General features: G+C 41.9%; 1 protein-coding gene across 4 annotated transcripts in view; it reads left to right on the forward strand.

Moving 5' to 3' along the window:
• GRHL2 (grainyhead like transcription factor 2) overlaps nt 1-18488 on the forward strand; it is a 62199-nt gene that overhangs the window by 19426 nt on the left and 24285 nt on the right. For all 4 annotated transcript variants that reach the window (XM_080583189.1, XM_080583191.1, XM_080583190.1 and 1 more), the window contains exons 5-8: nt 1560-1612; nt 4521-4674; nt 7252-7363; nt 12733-12827. In XM_080583189.1, the coding sequence (XP_080439315.1) occupies nt 1560-1612; nt 4521-4674; nt 7252-7363; nt 12733-12827 (414 nt within the window). The remainder of the gene's footprint in view (nt 1-1559; nt 1613-4520; nt 4675-7251; nt 7364-12732; nt 12828-18488) is intronic.

The following is an 18488-nucleotide window of genomic DNA, read 5'->3' on the forward strand; positions in this document are numbered from 1 at the left end:
TTTGGGTTGGAAGGGACCTTAAAGATAATCTAATTCCAACCTCCCCGCCGTGGACAGGAATACCTCCCACGAGACCCCATAGATCTCTTGCATTATTTAGCTTACCTGTTCTGATGCGCATTAACCCTTGACTTTTGATCTTCAGGAAATACTCCTAACTGGGACACATTACCTTTGCACCTCACTAGTATCTTACTGGGTATTTATTGTGGCACAGTTGCTCATAAGGTAAAATTAAAAACTGTTTAAAAATGACCTGACTTGATGCTTCTGGAAACGAAACAGCTTTTCATTGATGAGTGGTGATCACAAAAGAAACCCTGGAGATTAAATGTAATGATCCATTAGTGAATGAGAATCACTAAAAACGTGTTTCAGGCAAAAGACAAGCAAAGAAGAAAATGCAAGGCTTACGTAATAGAGTACAAATGGGCTTTTATGCTCAGGCAGGCAGAGTAAAAATCCTTGCAAAATGACTTCATTTTTGAGAATTTCACCTCTTGATATAATTTTTGATAGCTTTGATAGGTGTGTTTTCACTTTGTGAAGAGTGACTCTAGGTCTTATTTCATCTAGTAAAGTGTGCATATAGTAAAGTGTGCATTTCACTCAGACAGAATGGTATATTGAAAGTGAAATACTTTCATAGACTCCCTGGGTGCCTGAGGCCTGCAGGGCCCTCTGGAGCCACCCGGTGCCAGCCGTGCCCAAGCAGGGACACCCAGAGCAGGGTGCCCAGCACCACGTCCAGGCGGCTTCTGAAGGGCTCCAAGGAGGAGACCCCACAGCCTCTGGGCAGCCTGTGCCAGGGCTCCGTCACCCGCACAGCACAGAAGGGCTCCTGGTGCTCAGGGGGAGCCTCCTGGGGGCCAGTTTGTGCCCAGGGCCTCCTGTCCTGGCACTGGGCACCACTGAGCACAGCCTGGCTCCGTCCTCCCTGCACCCTCCCCTCAGGGATTTACAGGCAGTGATGAGATCCCCCTGGGCCTCCTCTCCTCCAGGCTGAGCAGTCCCAGCTCTCCTCAGAGAAGAGGTGCTTCAGACCCTTGATCAAAGCCTTAGCCAGCATCACCACACCTATTCAAAGTAGGCATATAGTAAGTTTTATCAACATTTCACTGTAGGCTGTAAGGACCTCCGTCCACACACATAATTTTAAATAAAAAAAAGCAAAACAAAACCAAACCACTGTGAAGTCTGTAGGAAAACTGGGATTTCTTTTAAAAGTCTGCTTGTCTTTGAGGTGGGGTGTGCATTCACAGGCTTGCTTTAGAATAGGTTAATGTGCAGGCAGGGAGAACAATAAGGCATGAGGTGTTTTTCAGCTACGTTCCTGTAGCACTTAGGTTATGAAAAACTAAAAGCTTGGTATAAATGAACTATTTCTATCAATTCCAGTGTATAGACCATAGACACTCCTCCTCGGCTTTTAGGGATTTCAGTTTTAAATGGCTGATGGTTTCTTCTGAAGCGTCCTTAACTAAACACAATTTTGCTCTTATTGGTATTTTAATTTTGTTTGCATCAAACTATACGTAATTATTGTTTTTATTTTTCAGAAGTATCGCAGTGTGTCAGTGGGGGCTGAGGAATATATTTACGAACAAACAAGGTATGGCATAAACTTTGAAATGTTTTGGCTGGCATCACATAAGAATGGATCTAGGAGAGGCTCCTGTGCCCGCTTCCCACCCTCCCTCTTGTCACCCCAGGGCACCTGCAGGCCTCACTTGACACTGACCAGCATCGCTCTCCCCTTATCCTCCTCTGTGTGTTAGCTTTCAAATCTGATCGGTTTGTATCTTCATCTATTGTGTTTCTTCAGCACTGCTTTGGGTTGTAACTCCTCTTGACCCCCTGGAGTTATGTGAGATTAAAACTGTTAAGAGAAGCCCCCCCAGGTAACAGGGCAGAGCTTTGACAGCTGGGTCATGGAAGATCTTTCCCATCTCTCAGGACAGCAGGATGCACAGCCCAGATGTTCAGGATGGCTGAACTGGCTCCACTCACCTTATGAAATTTCTGTCTTTATTTTTTTCCTTCTGGTTTTCCTAGATACTCCTTGTAGGCTTTCTGGGAAACCCTCTGTCTTTTTATACTGCTTTTTGTCATACTTCATGTTTACCTACAAAACAATACAAGTAAAACATTCATTACAAATTATGCAAAAAAATTAGGATTTTGAGGATTTTTGAAAATAATTTAAAAACTGAAATTTGAAAGAAACACTATCCTCTCTGCTAAGCACGGAAAAATGCACGCACAGAATGGGCAAACAAAGCATAGTCATTTAACTACCGAAGATTGCTATCAGTAAAATTTATAAGCTGATGCTTAGTTTTAATCTTGTGAATAGTTGTTTATATCCAGGAGATGACTCTCATTGTAGAAACAGGAACATGCCTGCATTTTTTTGTCCTGGAGTAGGCATATGACTGCTTCTGTAGTGGAGGTTTCTTACAGCCTGGTCTTTTTTTTCTGAGCAATATTAAAACAATCATTAACTTCACTGAGTTCACAACTGAGTTGTTATACAGGCAGTACATATGAAGCAGGTCTTTAACAAAGAGCGCTCACTTACACTGGATATTTAAAAAATCGGATTTTGAAGCCCTGGCCTTATTAAACAGTTCTCAGACATTGAGTCTTTTGTGCTGTGACCCAGGTCCACTTTAGAAGGTAACCTCCAAATCTACACTAAGGAAAGCAAAATATGTCTTTCCTGGGAGTAGTGTGGAAGTGGTAAGTGCACAGAAGTGAAAGGTTTGGATTGAAAAAGAACAAGTGGTGAATGTGAAAGTAATTGAAGAGCTGATATAAGATCCCTTAACTACACGGGGCTTTAGTACCCACGGTGAGATTCAGAATAGCATTATAATCATCTGAGTGACTGAACTAAGTTTTAAGGGTAATAGCAGTCCTCCTGCTACAGTGTGTACTCCAATTGCCAGCTGGGAACAAGAAGAAACTTCCCAAGTGGTACCGCGCAGAGACAGCAAAACTGGCCAGGTGCATGTCTGGGCTTTACGTTCTGTGAAGTCTTTCTGAAAAGCACACAACATTTCCATTTATAAACTAGATTAAGCTTTTAGAAGCTCTTAGAAATTGCCTTCATTTTAGGTTAATGATAAACTGTCTGAAACTTCTTCCTTTGGACAGAAAGAGTGGACCAGGGCATTTTCCACCATTTTCCAGGGAATTTCCAGGCATTTTCCAGGGCAGTTCCACCCTCTCTTCTAGTGGATATTTAAAAAATATTATTATTATTCATGCATTTTAGTGCTTTTTCCCCCCCCACTGGACAGTTAAAAATGTCTTATCTTTCCCTTTTTTCCATATTGCTATGGCAGTGTTATGATGATCCAAAGTATTTTTTTGAACTGGAAAGTTAAGGTTGCACTTATTTTAGACCAACATATTCATCTTTTTGGTTCAACTCCAGCACCGTTTAAATACTGTGCTGAATTAGGACCTGTGTGAAAATGCTTCTCCCATGTCCTCAGTTTGTGGGGACATCCTGCAAGTGCCTTGTTGCATTAAAAAAGAATTGGCCACGTTCCTGATGTGGCCAAATGCAGTTTGAAGACAAGATTTATTCTGCAAGGTTAACATTATTTTCCATTTAAGAGAATGTGAGGAGCTGCGGGCATGGTTTTTATTGGATTATCATTCAAGCTCATCATTGGAGGAGGCAGCTGGAAGAGGCTCTGTGGGAATTGTGTTCAGCTAACAGTTCACTTGTTAATCGGGCTTTAAACTTTCCACAGCTTGCGACCAGCTCCTAAAAGCAAAAAGATCTCCTGTGAAGGAGGGTCTTTTCTAAAACCTCACTTCCAGCACAAGGGCAAGCCCTCCCCTTTTCTCGAATTCTTATCCTTTTCCAAGGGAGGTTGCGTAATTGCAGAACCCAACCAAATCTAATTGTTTTCTTCCGAATAATTTTGAGAAGACTTGTAAAACCCTTGATTGCATGTTGTCTGCAAGGAAATGAACTTCCCATCCCTCCTGTTTGTGTTGCTTCTCTGCCCTGTGCTGAGAGTAGCAGCTGGACTTTCTGTGCTCCGTGTGCATCTTTTGCAGCAAGTTTTGTTCTGTTCTTCCTGAGTTCTTTTTTCTGTGGCACTACTAAGTTTAAATGTCTGTGGAGGCAGATGATTTCCTTGTAATACTATAAATTATGCTGTGTTCCTTCCTAGCACTTGACACTCACTGTGGGGTATGTAGCCTTGTTCTTTTGATGGTTCTTTTCAGAGAAAGTAAAGCTGTGGCCTTTGATCCAAGAGACTCACAGTACAGATAGTGTTATGCTTAATTGCCAGATCTGATGAACTTGAAAAAAGAAAATTGCATTTTCAGTACCTGTGTGTCCTTTTCCTGGAATTTTATTTATTTTATTATTTGCTTCCTGTGCCTTATGCCATGTGTATGTACCGTGTGAAACATGCAATGCATGGAAACACAGAGAAAAGGAGAAAGTCATGTGGATTTTCTTGGTGTTTCTTTCCCTGTCTTTTCAACAGCACTTTTCAGTATACGCTAGAAGCTACCAAATCCCTTCGTCAAAAGCAAGGGGAGGGGCCCATGACCTATTTAAACAAAGGACAGTTCTACGCCATTACCCTGAGCGAGACGGGTGACAACAAATGTTTCCGGCATCCGATCAGCAAAGTCAGGGTATAGTCCAACTTCTTTCCTAGATGGGAATGGAGCGCTTCAGATAAATGTAGTCGTGGTTGGTTGTTTTTTTATTTTTATTTTTTTTCTTGTGGGAGAGGACATAAAAAGCTTACTCTTATGCCTGGTATAAAGGTGGGAGAATGATATTGCTGGTGGTTCCAAGTATGTTGGGGTTAATCAATAAGTTATAAGTTAATCGATTACATATGTATCTGCCTTAGTTTATGATTTGACAGAATAAGAATTGCACAGATACTGCTCTCGATATTGGTATCATTGCCCTGATTAAAAAAAAATAAAATAGGAAAACTGCTACATCTATGTAAGTCCATCTTGTGCACTTCAGCAGGTGCTCTCCAGAGCATTTCAGATAAAATATGAAGAACTGAACACCATCCTTTGTGACATCGATTTTAAAACAGTTACACTGTGTAAATGTGAGATTTCACTCGATATTCACCTAGTATACCAAAATGGATGATTTGCTTCTTAGATTGAAAGTAGAACTGGAGCTGGGTGCTCAGCAACATCTGCCTGGTGAGCAGGCCTCCTGATTTCCCTGGTAGTGTTTTGGAGTAAGCAAATCCTAATCCCGTAACCTTGGAATGGACAATGCGCCTCAGAGTCGCTGCCCTGCCAAGTTCACCCTGAAGCTGAAAGGGCTGCATATGTATGAGGTTGCAAAAGTGTTTCCATCCAAATAAATGAAGTACCTTCAAAACGTTGTGAATCTAGTTGCACAAACCAATGAAAATCAATGTCAGCAGTGAAGCAGATGACAGCCTATACACTTCTGTCGTAGGTGAACTTTAGAGATGCTCTTCCTAAAGAGAGGCAATGATTTGTAAACCTGAACAGGGGTTAATTTATGCCCTGGTTTCTGAAGAACATGAGGTTGATGACGGAGTTTCACTGATGGCTGAAGCTGATGTAAGACCTCCCTGCTGGTGAAAAGTCTCAGCACCTGACAACCACCCTTTGTAGTGCCAGCTCTAGTACTTGTACAGCTGAAAAGGAATCGGGAGCTCACTGATCTGGCTGAAAACCAGTCCTCATAAGTCTGATTCACTGCATAGCCACATGAGTTTTGAAGCCGTGGCAGCTGAAGAGATGGAAATTTTAAAGCAGAGATGAGACCATTTCTTCTAGTGGATGTGTGGTTTAAAGAAGATCATGAAATCCCACATGACTTTTCACAATTGCGTTGTGTTTGCCAGGCGCCCACCCAAGCAAGTGATGAATTTACTGCCAATTTCATTCAGACCTCACAGAGGGGCAAGAGGTTTTGAAGGTTATTACACCTCTACAAGTCCCATGTAAACACTTCCTGGAGGAAAAAGTCCCAAATGAATGCTGCCCTTGATGGAAAAGCTACAATCTGAGCTGCCAGTCCTGCTGAGTGTATGAGCTGAGCAGCTAGCACACACCTGCTGGCCAGCCAGTATGCACGTGCGTAGCTCACAGCTCCCCCAGGATGTGTACTGCCTTTTGCCCACACAGTAGGTGGACATAGAAGATGCAATGATGACATTTGGTAGGCAAAAGAGAAGGTCACAGAGCACGTGAAGGGTTGCAGTGGTGATTATGCTTAGGGACACGTCTTGAATCACTTGTGATCTAGTTCCTTGCTTATGAAAGAGATGGTTAGTATTTTTTATGAGCTTGGTGACTCAGGGCTAAAGGAAGAATGGAAACAAAAGAAGATGTTCAAAAGTGAATTTTTTAATTCTCCATGATTTCTTTTCTTTGCAGGTTACCTAGCACAAGCATTCTTTCATTGTTTTGTATTTTTTTTTTATTTGCTTGACTACAGCAGGGGGCTTCTGTGAAAAAGCCTCCATTACTCGTGAAGTTTTGCATAAAATTTCAATCTGTTTCCTTTGAAACACACAGTTTAAATGAGGGGAATCCAGAACTTGAACTGAAAAGCTCAGTGAAACTCAGTAAATATTCGTACTGAATTTATCATTGAATGCCTGCATGCAAGAGCCCCGTTCCTAAGAAGGGTATTTGGACTACATGCTAAAGCTATATATTCATGGAAGAAGATAAAGAAAAGCAGCAACTTTGCCACCACTCATTAATTGTGCTCAAATACTTATATTTTATGGAATAAAAATGTGTGAGTTTTTGGCAGTTGCAGCAACTTACCGACTACGTTTTTTGTCAGGACACATTGTTATTTATGTTACCCACACAAATTGGCTTCTCCTCTTAACTCCCTAAAGCACGAAGATGCCCAATGAGACTTCCCTCTGAAGTTCTTGTTCCTCCACAGCATTGTCACCAGTAACCCATGCACAACTGAACTGCTCTTTGAAAATGTCCTACCTTTACCTAGGAAGCCTGAGCTTCATAACAACATGACTATTATTTTAAAACTGCATTTCTCCCGTGAAATTTCCAGTGCATTGCAGTATTGGGTTGGAATAAAAACCAATCTTTTACAATCCAAGTGCTGTGGGAGGGCAGTGATTGGATCAGCATTAGAGGCATATGGGAGAGTTTAACTTTCGTGGTTTTGCCTATTAATTACCTACTAACTAATGCACCTTCTGCTGTTGATTTTCTTAGAGCGTGGTCATGGTTGTTTTTAGTGAGGATAAAAACAGAGATGAGCAGCTGAAATACTGGAAATACTGGCACTCTCGGCAACACACAGCAAAGCAGAGGGTCCTTGACATTGGTGAGTATGAGAAGATGTTTTGGAGACTATTGCAGAGTGGAAAGTTCTGGTACCTTGCACAAGGATGCAGTGGGATGCATTGGCAATGTGTGCATGGCTTGCATGCATGCGTTGCATATACGGTCTATGAAGCAGGAAGGAGACCATGCAGAAGGAATGGTCCTCAGTAGTCACAGAGAAAATCTTCCACGTGCACATGTATTTGTTAGCGTTCCCTCTTCTGCTGCTGGGAAATCTATGTCTGTGCCTCCTCAGGACTGTCTGTTTCCTTTTGCTTCTCAAAGGTGGATCTGTTCTTTGACCCAGTCAGAGCTCATGTAACAGTTACGTTAGCTAGTCAGAGAGGCCTTCCAGACCAGGAAGATGTGAGTGTTTTGGGGCTGTGGTGCTGCAAGAGCCCCAGTATTGTGTAAGCCCAGCCTTAGAGTTAAGATGCCATCATGATGGTGACAGCAAATGAGCTCCTGGGACTCCTTCACCTCCCATTTTTTGAGTCTTGTCGGTTTCGGAGAGAAGCAAGGGAGAAACCCTGAGCTCTGGTGTGCTATCCTGAGAGACCTGTTTGCTGTCATCCCACCTAAGGTATTTACAAGCCCATTTCAGTCACAACTGCCCTATCCGCGTGCTTGGGAGATTTGAGCAGAGGGAGAGAACACGTACCTGCTGCCAAGGAGCCTGCAGTCGAAATCTGTGGGAGTGTCTAGACATCAAGCACTTCTCCCCTCCCACGTGCAGTTTACACAGCAGCCATCTGCAGCCGATCCCAGTCAAAGGAGACGGCTAGACCAAAGCAGACAAAGTCTATCTTGTTTTCACCGCCTGAGGGAACCAAACCATTGAATGGTAGGAATGAGAGGGGGCGGGGGTGGTGGTGGTGGGATCAGGGTGACTTGGAGATAGCACCAAGGAGAGCACTGCAAGAATTTAGGGGTGACTGAACGATAGCACTGGGAAGCAATCCCAAAGTGGCCCTACTCATACTGTGCCTTTTGGCTTTTGAATGCTGTAGTCTGCACTGAAGTTGGCATAAATCCAGCGTGTTAGGTCAAAGCCATGGGTCAGCTCTTCCTGCATCTCCTCACTACCTCTTGTTTTACCATCATGGTTCTGTCTGTTCCCCAACTTCTGTTTATTTATTTATTTATTTATTTATGTTTGTTCTACGGGGTGGTTAAGGCAGTAAAACCCAGCCCAAATGACTCCTATCATGACACATTAAAAGAGCAAGTATGTCATGTCACAGCTGTTTTTGAAGGCTGCCTGTTTTTGTTCTAGTCCCTGCAAGCTTGCAGTACTCATGCCTCCGAAGGTATGTGCTGTGGAGCTCCTTCTGTTGCTGTGCCAACACCCTCCGACTCTCCTTTCATCAGAGTCTCACCCATGGTGTACAGCACACGTCAGTCCCTTACCCAACAGCTCGGCTTAAAACGTGTGCTGTAAAGCAGTGCTCTGCAAGACAAATGCTGTGCACGAGCTGCGTATTCACCTTTGTTAACATGATTGTCTTTTTCGTTTCCATTAATTTGAGATGGAGCAAGTCTGTGCTCACTTTTGAGGCACTGTGGCTTGTATTCTTTATTTACTGCACACATGAACACAGTACAGAGTAGTAAGAGTTTCTGATAGAGCACTCCCAGTCAGACTTAAGAGTTGTAAGAGCACAGAATTTTTAGATGAAAGGCCTGGATGTTGCTCAATGGTAGTGTTTTGAGAACAGCTGAAATATGGCCTTAGCTCTTACCAAGTACATTTTTTTTTTGAAGCACATTGCCTTTCATTTGGACTGTGGATATTAGGTTTATTAGGACAGAATGGCTCCAACTGCATTTCCCATATAAGCATCAAGCTGCGTTTAGCAAAATCTTCCAGTTTTCTCATAGGATGATCTAACAGAGCAACTTCATCCACATTGGAATTTGGCTCTGCCCTGAGCAGGGACCCTCCCAACCTAAATCACTGTGTGATTCTATGAACATTATTTCCCTTTAGGTAAAGAATTCAGCCCAAGATGCTTGAAGAGCTCCTGTGAAGGACTGAATGTCCACACCCCCTGCAGTTAGCAGGGAGAATTGGGTGTCCATGGGTGAGATAGCAAATGCCAGGATACTCCCAGGGGAACCATTTAAGCAGGCAGCGGGAGAGGCTTGCTAAGTGCGGGGGTGTGTATCAGACCTGTCCCATCTTCAGGGGGTGGTCTGGCAATATCTTCTGGTAGTTCTTTGGGATCTCACCCCCACTAGCAAGAGTATATAGAAGGTTAAGTATGTGTTAGGCTCCCTTAAAACTATTTGTGAATAGCCATGAGCATGTACAACCTGTTCCACAAACTTTACAATATTAGTATTATTTTAAGTTAATGTTTGTAGCATATGTTTAACATCTGTGGATCCTTTTTAATTGTTTATGGATACGCTTTTATTCTAGGACATGACTTGGTTCTTAGCAGACAAAGGATCAAATGAATTTGAGGTGTGGTAGTTCTGGAGTGCCAGCTATTCAGTCCTCAGATAGGAATAACCCCACTGCTTGTGTTGCTTCCTCGGTGGCACAGGTTTGTCTGTCTGCCTTCTGTAGCTATATTCTGGAGATCAGAGGAAACACAGTGCCATAATCCCTCACTCTGAACGTGCAGGGGTCACTGCTGTAATTTGTTTTGCGTACCGGCTGATGCACTTTCTGGTTGGAATGGTGGTTGAATGGGTTAGATTTGGTACTGGATCTGAAGATGCACTGATACCAATAGGGTAAACATATACTTAAATGTATGTAAGTCCTTTGTGCATGGACACTTGATGCTTATTAAGCAAGAAGGAAAGATGTTCTATTGAATTTTGGCTTTTTGCAGCTATAGATTTTTGTGAAGGAGGCACTTTGATTGTTTTTACCAGCAGAAATGAGTAATGTTGCTGACTTTTCCACACTGTTGTGCTGTGATATTGGGTCACTAGTTTTTTATTTTTAAATAAAATCGAATTAAGAATACAATATTGGATTACATCAAATATTGATTTTTCAGAATCAGTACCATAAATTGACAGATACTGGAGCAGCTTCAAACATGAACATAAAGAGTGTGTATGGAAGCTTTAGATTGGAGTTATCTGTGCTCCAAAGTTTTACTCATGTATTTTCTAGGAAAGTTTGTATTATTTATCTGCCCAATAAAAAGCCTACTACAATGGTACGTAATGCAAGAAAATGATTAGCACCTGATGTTGAAGTTTGCCATTATTTAATATGGAACTTACCCAACAAACTAGGAAATATTTCCTGTAGAGCTGTTTTCTTGCATACCAAAGAACCCCAATTTTCTGTTTCTGGTAACTCACAGCAGCAGAAGAGGAAAAATAATAGTCCTACTAACAACTTTCAAATATCCTTGGAGGTAAATGCTTGTTTAATCTACAAAGGATCTCCCTTTAATAATGTGTAAATCGAAGGGAATGGAATGGAATCCTGCTTTCCAGCAGCACGTCACACACACAATCCAGGAGATTTGTGTACGGCAATTAAGGAAGCGGGGGCATGTCTTGGGGGAAGGGAATGGAAGGGTTGGTGGGATGCTAGGTTCTGACAGCCTTTTATGAGAAGAAAACACGTGTCTTTACAAGACATCTTGTTCATGTCTTTCCAAAGTGCACCTACACAGCACGCCCATATGCAGCAGTCAGTTACAGGAGGCACTTTCTGGTGAATCATAAATTTAAGGGGTGGGTGGATGTGTGCACATGCATATTAAACTACTTATGTGTCTTCTAATTCCTCTCATTTGCATTCCCACACTGAATTTAGATAGTGAAGCCAATGACTTCAGTTAGAGAGGGGATCTGAGTTCATGGTGGGAATGAAAAGCCCGCCAGCCCTCTCAAACACCGTGTTCAGCTGCTGCATCACCAAATGTCTTGTACCGTGCCTGCGGTCAGAACGGTGGATTCCTAACGTAGCCCAAGTCACTCAGGTATCCCAGGAACATGGCTTCACTTGCTCAGTGAAATGCCACCATCCCTGCACTTCAGATGAGAGAAAGTGTACTAGCTGCACATCTCTCATGCTAAATCATTCTTCTTGCAAGAGTGTTTTTGTTATAAGTGCTTTTAAAGCAGTTATTGCCTATAAATTATTTTTAGAGACCAATAGTTTATTTTTAGAAGGGCAAAGGAAGTGCATATCAAAACCATTCGATTCTCTCATTTTTAGAATACAAAAACATACTCTTTCTATAACTGAATACAAAGCTACGATAACTGAATGCAAAGCTAAGAATCACAATGTTTTTGAAGCACAGATTTGGGCAAAAGTTGAAATGATAGAGATTGCAGCATTATGTATCTTCAGTCCTTTGGCACTGAGTCCAAATGCAGCCCTCAACAGAAATGTGTAGGGTCCAGAGAAAGCTGGCGCATTTTCTTGAAGAATATGGAAGTTCCTTTAATCAAGCAGATATTACCTCCTTATAAACAGGGTCTTTCTCTTAATCTGTCATCAAAGAGAACAAAGAGTGTTAATCTGGCTGGCAAAGGCAGTGCAAAAGTGGGCCTGCCTTGCTTTTCGATTATAAAGAGCCGCAAATTGTCTTCCTTACGTGGTTTTCTCCTCTTAATGTTTTTGTTGTTGTTGTTGTTTTAATGCTTTCATCATCTTTGAAATTCAGACTTCCTCCCTCTTGCTTTTGATTCCTTCTGTATTTTTAATTATTTGGTAATACCACATCAACTGTACGTGAGAAGTATATGAGAAGAGGGTGCTGATTTTGTATTCAGACAATTTAAAAATTGTTTACATTTTTTGTTTTCTATTTTAGTATCGTATACACTTTGGAGAAGGGATCTCTGTGTTTTAATTATTTTTATTTTTTAAAATAGAGGTCCAACCCCAGTGCAGTAGTTCTTGGGAAAGTTGAAACCATTGGGCAAGACATGTATCCTGCTGATTATTTCCTCCAATGATAACTGCTAGCCTGTTAGAGAGCTTCTTTAGCTTTACTGTAATGTCATTTATTTATGTCAAGCTTTAAACATTCTTTTTAAACGTTTAAATGGCTTTTAGTTAATTTTCCAATTTTGGCCATTCCTTGGCCAAGCTAATGAGCTCTTTTCCAGTACAGTCACAGTGATTCCTTTTTTGAAAGCAAGCAGTATTTTGCAAGAACATTAGGTAGGAATGTATTAGACATGAACTCAAGTTGCAGTGTATTAACTCTTTGCAATTAAGCTTACTAAAAACTTGGCATCTACAATACAATAGGTAGTTCTGATGCATTAGAAAGCCCAACTGAAAAAGCAAAGGGCAATTCTGCAGTTGTACTACAAAATGTGAAAGAGAAAGTTCAAAACTTTTTCATGAGATTCTTTGTTTGTTGTTTCTTACAGCTGATTACAAGGAGAGTTTTAACACCATTGGGAATATCGAAGAAATCGCGTTCAATGCTGTGTCCTTTACTTGGGATGTCAATGAGGAGGCAAAGGTGAGGAAAAGCCATGCAGATGGTGTCACTTTATAAGTACCATCCATCCTCTGTCACTGTTCCACTTCTCTCCCATTAACCAAATAATAAGAAGGGTCGGAAGAGGTGAGAGAGCTCTGTCTCCTCAAATCTGTGGTCCTTCTCTGGCACCAGGGATTCTGGCCATCCAGAAAATCCAAGATGGTGTGTTAAAGGTGTCAGGATGACGGTCACATCTGTGTTGCTGTCAAATAAACGTAGGTCTGGTTCTGAGGAAAACCTGTGGGGCTCTCAGAGCATAGTTTCTTACTAGTGGCTTCTCAGTGATTGCCCATTTAAAATGTTCACAGCCTGAGAAAAATTAAAAGCTATTTTTCCTACTTGCTAAGTCAGTGTCAAACACAAGGTACATTTTCCAATTCTCTAAATTAGCATCTTCCTTTCTACACTTTTAACATCTCCAGTAATCAATATTCTGTAAGATAGACTGTCTCTGTAAGATAGACTGTCTTTCCTTGTGTTTGTGCCATTTTTTTATAGTGTTACACAGACTGTCCTTGCAAGGGGAAATAAGCCTATTTTTGAGAACTGATGTGTGTGGTTTTTGTTTGCTTGTTTTGTTTTGTTTTGTTTAAATTTTACTTTTAAATGGTCAAATACCCTCAGACTTGGGGTTTTACATTCAGGGCTGTGACTGCTGTAGTGAACCTATAAACCAGGACATCAGAGCACCTTAAGAAGTGCCTTATAGATAAAGGCATCAAAAGAGTAGCAGAGTGTTTTAGCTGCGTGGACCTAGTGCAGGAGAAATGAAAAGCTGCAGGTAATTATAAGAACAAGTTTGCCTCCAGAAAGCAAACAGCAAGGGAAATTAGTCAGTGTAAAATGAGTGGGGGTAACACGGGACTTTCAGGGACTTGGAAATAACAAACAGCCAACACCGTCCAACAGAACAAACTCCTGATACTGTTGTCATGTTGAATACAAAATGCCCAACATTCAAGGAAGGCTAAGGATATCTCAAATGGGATATCCCCTACTATGTGATTCCATTTCAAAGCACAGCAGTATGTTGTCCCCTGCAGTCACAACAGATGACCATTGTGTGCACGTGGTCATTATGCTATCAGATGTGGCAATTCATTTGGGATCTCCAACATGATGGACTTTCACAAGGGCCTTTACAGAAGCACTAACGTGGCCAGGGCATGCATGGCAGTGCCATCTCTTCCTCCCATTGGTGATCTTCCTCCCACCGTCCATCCCATTGCCGGGCTGGCAGTGGGATGCCACTTGCATTTGCAGCCACCAGGTCTAACAACACAGCACGTTGATCTAGGAGCAAGAAAGTCATATCCAGGCGGACAGTGTCAGCCATTTTATTCTAATCTTGCACCATCCACATCGCTCCCTCCTTGGCTGCTGAAACACTAAGGAAACAGCTTTCACTACGACCACCAGAAATATAGCACAGGAAGATTTTAAAACAATGACTTATTGTTGCTGGAGTAAAAAAAAATTGTCAGGAGTGAAATTTAAGAGAGTCACTTGTATTTCTGCAGGAAGCAGTGATTAAAATGTGTATTGGCTTATCTTTATTTATTTTGGGGGGTTGTTATCAGATATCTGATCTTTTAGGACCGTGGACTGCAAATGTATTGATAAAAGTTAAGAGGATTCATAACGTTATTTGGTATTGGGCTATCAAGCATAAATCAGGTTGTACTGGTAAGCTTGTCACCCTGCGCTGAAGACTCCCCCCCCCCCCCCCCCGTGTACACGTACACACATGCTTGGTCTTGTTGGAGGCTTTAATAAAATAACCAGTTGCATGCAGTGTGGGGATTCCCATAGGATCCCCCTGCGGTGTTTGAAAGCTGTGGACTCCGAGTCACGTCACTGAAGGCAGCTTTTTCTCCAGCAATTACCTCATCCGAGAGAGACGAAGATTTTCAAGCCCTAATTACAGACTCTCCTTTCTTAAGCATTTTGAGCGACGATCTTTAAACTGGCTCCATTGTTTCTGCTCAGTGTTGTTTTCCCTTTTCACCACAATTTCAAGATTAAAACTAACCTCACAGGCACAAAGACCTTTCTCTTCTGAGTCAGACAAAAGCGGCACAGAGCAGTTCTTGCCAGGGCCTCTGAGACGTTATGTGATGAAGCGCTCTACTGGCCCGGGAAGAAATTAAAAAAAAAAACAAAAAAAAACAGACCAGGCCTTGGAACCGCACAGGGGAGCGATCTTTAAAAATCAAACAGGAGAAACAGAGCTCACCTAACCAAATATCCCCATCTCCCTCGGGAGACTAAATCCTGCATCCAGGAAGACTTATCTCCAGCATCGGATTTCTCACTTGCGTACTCCACCTGGAGGGCACTTGATTCGAATCCAGATTTTTTCTCCTCCCACACTCGAGCTGAGCCATACCTTCCTCCTGGGAGCCCTGCAGGATGGGGTACGACAGCCCGAGTGCGACACCCAGAAGCCGCCCGTTAGCAGTCATTCTGCTGAAGTTTTGTAAGGCAGCATCCCAGCTGGGTCTTGTGTGAAAGAAATGAGTGTTCAAAGTATGCAGACAGAGGTGTCTCTGTCGCCTCAGGACCACGGAGGGAACTAGGGTGTTGCCTCCAGCTCCTTGTGCCCTTGTCTTCTGAAAGGAGCTGGAAGGAAAGAGATCTTTTACGGCACTTGTTGAATTGTGAAATAATACCTCCATTGCTGTTCGGGGACTAGGGGAAACAGCACACAAGTCACTCCATTAATGTTTCCTCAGGTGTACCAGAAGTGGGTGACAACAGTTCCCTTTGTCTTCCAGGAGAGCAGATTTGGGCCCTTTTGGGGGAGCAGAGACCTTTTTCTAGGATGACATGGTTGTCTGCTGAGGCCGTGGCCTAGAGGTTACCCTGGGGCTTGTGGTTCAGATCTGGGGTACTGGGAAGGGAAGGGTCTGCAGCCACGTCAAACTCTTCCTTGAACAAAAATACTGAGCAATAAGGAAGCAGCGGTAGGAAGTGCAGAACACCTTTTGTATGGTCCATCTTCATTTCACTCCCGTATTTACTTCTATGTATAAATACGCAGCATTTATGGGCATGGTGATTTGTTGGTTCCCTTTGGTTGAACCTGCATACCACGTTTGGTATTTTTAAAAGAATGCTTTAAAGGAAGGTGAGGAAACAAATAACAATTAACAAGAACTGGCTGACTTTTTAACCATCTTTTAAAAGTCTTTTTATGATATGCTAAATGGAAGTTGGTTGCCTTGCTGCTGCCCTACTGAAGATTTTGCTGCAGTATCTGGCTGCCTGACAAAGTTTTAGTGGAGGCTTTTGAACAGAGAGCTCAGCTTCTTTTTTTTTTTTTTTGATAGACATACCTCTGCTTGCTTGCAGTCTTATTGCTGGCAGAATTTAGTTTTCAAGGAAGGTAATTAAGAAGCAGAATAACTCCTGGTGAAATGAGGATATTTTTGTAATAAATCATACCACCTCTTTGAGATATGCCTTCTCTATGATTAATACTTTGCTAATTTAAAATGGCTAGGATGATGTAACCTTTGAAACAAGGTTACAAGGAAACAAGGCTTATTTGTATATTTTTATGGGCAGCGCTTTTCGACCTTAATTCTAAGTTGTGACTTCAGTGAACCATTCGGTGAAGAAAACTGTCACCTCGAAGCGGGCAGACATAAATTTCAGTGATAGCAAGGAATTACTGATTTCTGCAAAGCCATGCAACTTGGACATGCAGCAAAGAGGCATGTTGGCAGATATGCTATTCATGTGGGTGCTGGCACATGCTTTTTGGTGTGTACAGTAGTTGTGTGCCGTGCAGTTGTTGTGTATACTTGCGTGCAATCATTGTCCTACTATATTTAACTGAAATGTAGATCTTTAATCCAAAGCATGCTGAAGCCCCTGGGAACCTTTCCAGTTATTTAATGAGTTTTGGCATAGAGCATACAGTAATAAGCTGTGTTTTCAATGAGTGAGTGATTTGCAGGATTAGGTTCTTAGACATCGTGGGCCAAAGTGAGCTGTGATTCCAGTGGGCACAGTTGTAAAATGAAGCTGATTAAACAGCACAGTCTCTAGCAGTGATTTTAATTGTGATAATCCGTATTTCTTTAACATTGATAGGGATATGTAGGATGAGTTTTGAATAGTATAAGCTTTATTTTGTTCTTAATTATTCATTTCCTTCTTTAGTTACATCAAATTTCATTTCATTAGGGAGGAAATTAATATTTTCTCTACTCTCAAAATTTAAAGGTTGGAGGAAAAGTACTTTATTTTGGGGAATTAGTGCCAGCAATTATGTAGTATTATACTTGGCAGCTGCTTTAATAAGCCATATCTGTGTGTATACGTGCATATGTATCTTTTATATATATATATGCACACATGCAAACATCTCTATATATTAAAGAAGAGTTAAGCTGTGATAGCAAATAATGTTGAAATTTCAGTGTATACAAATGGTTCAGTAAGTATGCATCTGGGATTCAAGGCAAATGGCATTTTTATGTAGTTGCCGGGGTGTGGTGTGGGTTGAGGAAGCTTCAAAAGAGTAGTGTAAACATTTGCTAGAGACATTTGTATTGAAATAAAACAAAGGTCTTACCTTTGTATGGGATTTATAAGGTAACGGCTGGCAGGAGAAACTATAAAACCACACTTTCTGTGCATGGGAGGAATGATGGGACTGATGTGAGTTATTAAAGAGACGAGTCATTTAACTCTTTGTTGTTACAGTCTGGAGGGACGAACCCTTTTAAAACAGGGCTATTAGGATTTTGGAAAGACCAGTCACCCAGGCACAGTTTCTGTGTATTGCCAGCATTCAGTAGAAAAATTGCCTTAAGTTTCTGATTCTGTGTTATAACACACTCTTCCCTCCCTTCTGCCCATGGCTCTTTCTGAGTTGATGGGAGCCAGAAATGTAAATAGTAATAAAAGGCTTACATTAGAGGTTTCATAACTGTAGACCTTTAAAGTGCATAAGCTGGGAGACCACAGCAGGAGTCGTGTTGGCTGGATTAAATGGTAAAAGGGGAAATGCATTTTGGAGCCTTGCTCTCTCTTTAGGCAGGTTACTGTGCTTGTGTCTTGTAGGTCGCTGATTATGGTGCAGTGTTTAACAAACAGCCAGCTATCCACATAATAACAGCTACACCGTAGAGGAGTGCCTTCCCCGAAAGAGAGGGTGCTTCTTTTAGACATGCTCTGTAACAACCAGAAACGTTGTCGTTATCTTAGGCCACTGCTGAAACTTTCTCAGGCACCAAATGTTTCTCCAAATGAGTTTTTCATTGCCAATGGCATGCCCGAGCTAGAGACTAGATGGGTGGAGCTCTATCATTAATTGCTCTAATCTGAGATATGCTGACATTGTAAAAAAAGGCATCGCTATAACGACAACCCGAACTTGTTCCTGATAGCAAAACATTGCTAAAATCCAGTTTGTGCAGGAAAAAAAAAAAAGTGTGTAAATGAATTCAGGTACAGCCGTAGTCACATCCATTAAAATAGTTCTAAGTCAAGTGTAGATGGGGCCCTGGGGAAAAAAAACACGGTGATTTCTACTTCTGCTACTGTCAGTTTTACTTAACTCTATGTTTTTTAGCCACGTAGCCCTGCCGTGCAAGAGGCCAGAGGAAGAAGGCTCTTAAACCCGTG

Source organism: Anser brachyrhynchus (assembly GCF_964034855.1).
Source record: "Anser brachyrhynchus genome assembly, chromosome: 2".
Classification (NCBI taxonomy): domain Eukaryota; kingdom Metazoa; phylum Chordata; class Aves; order Anseriformes; family Anatidae; genus Anser; species Anser brachyrhynchus.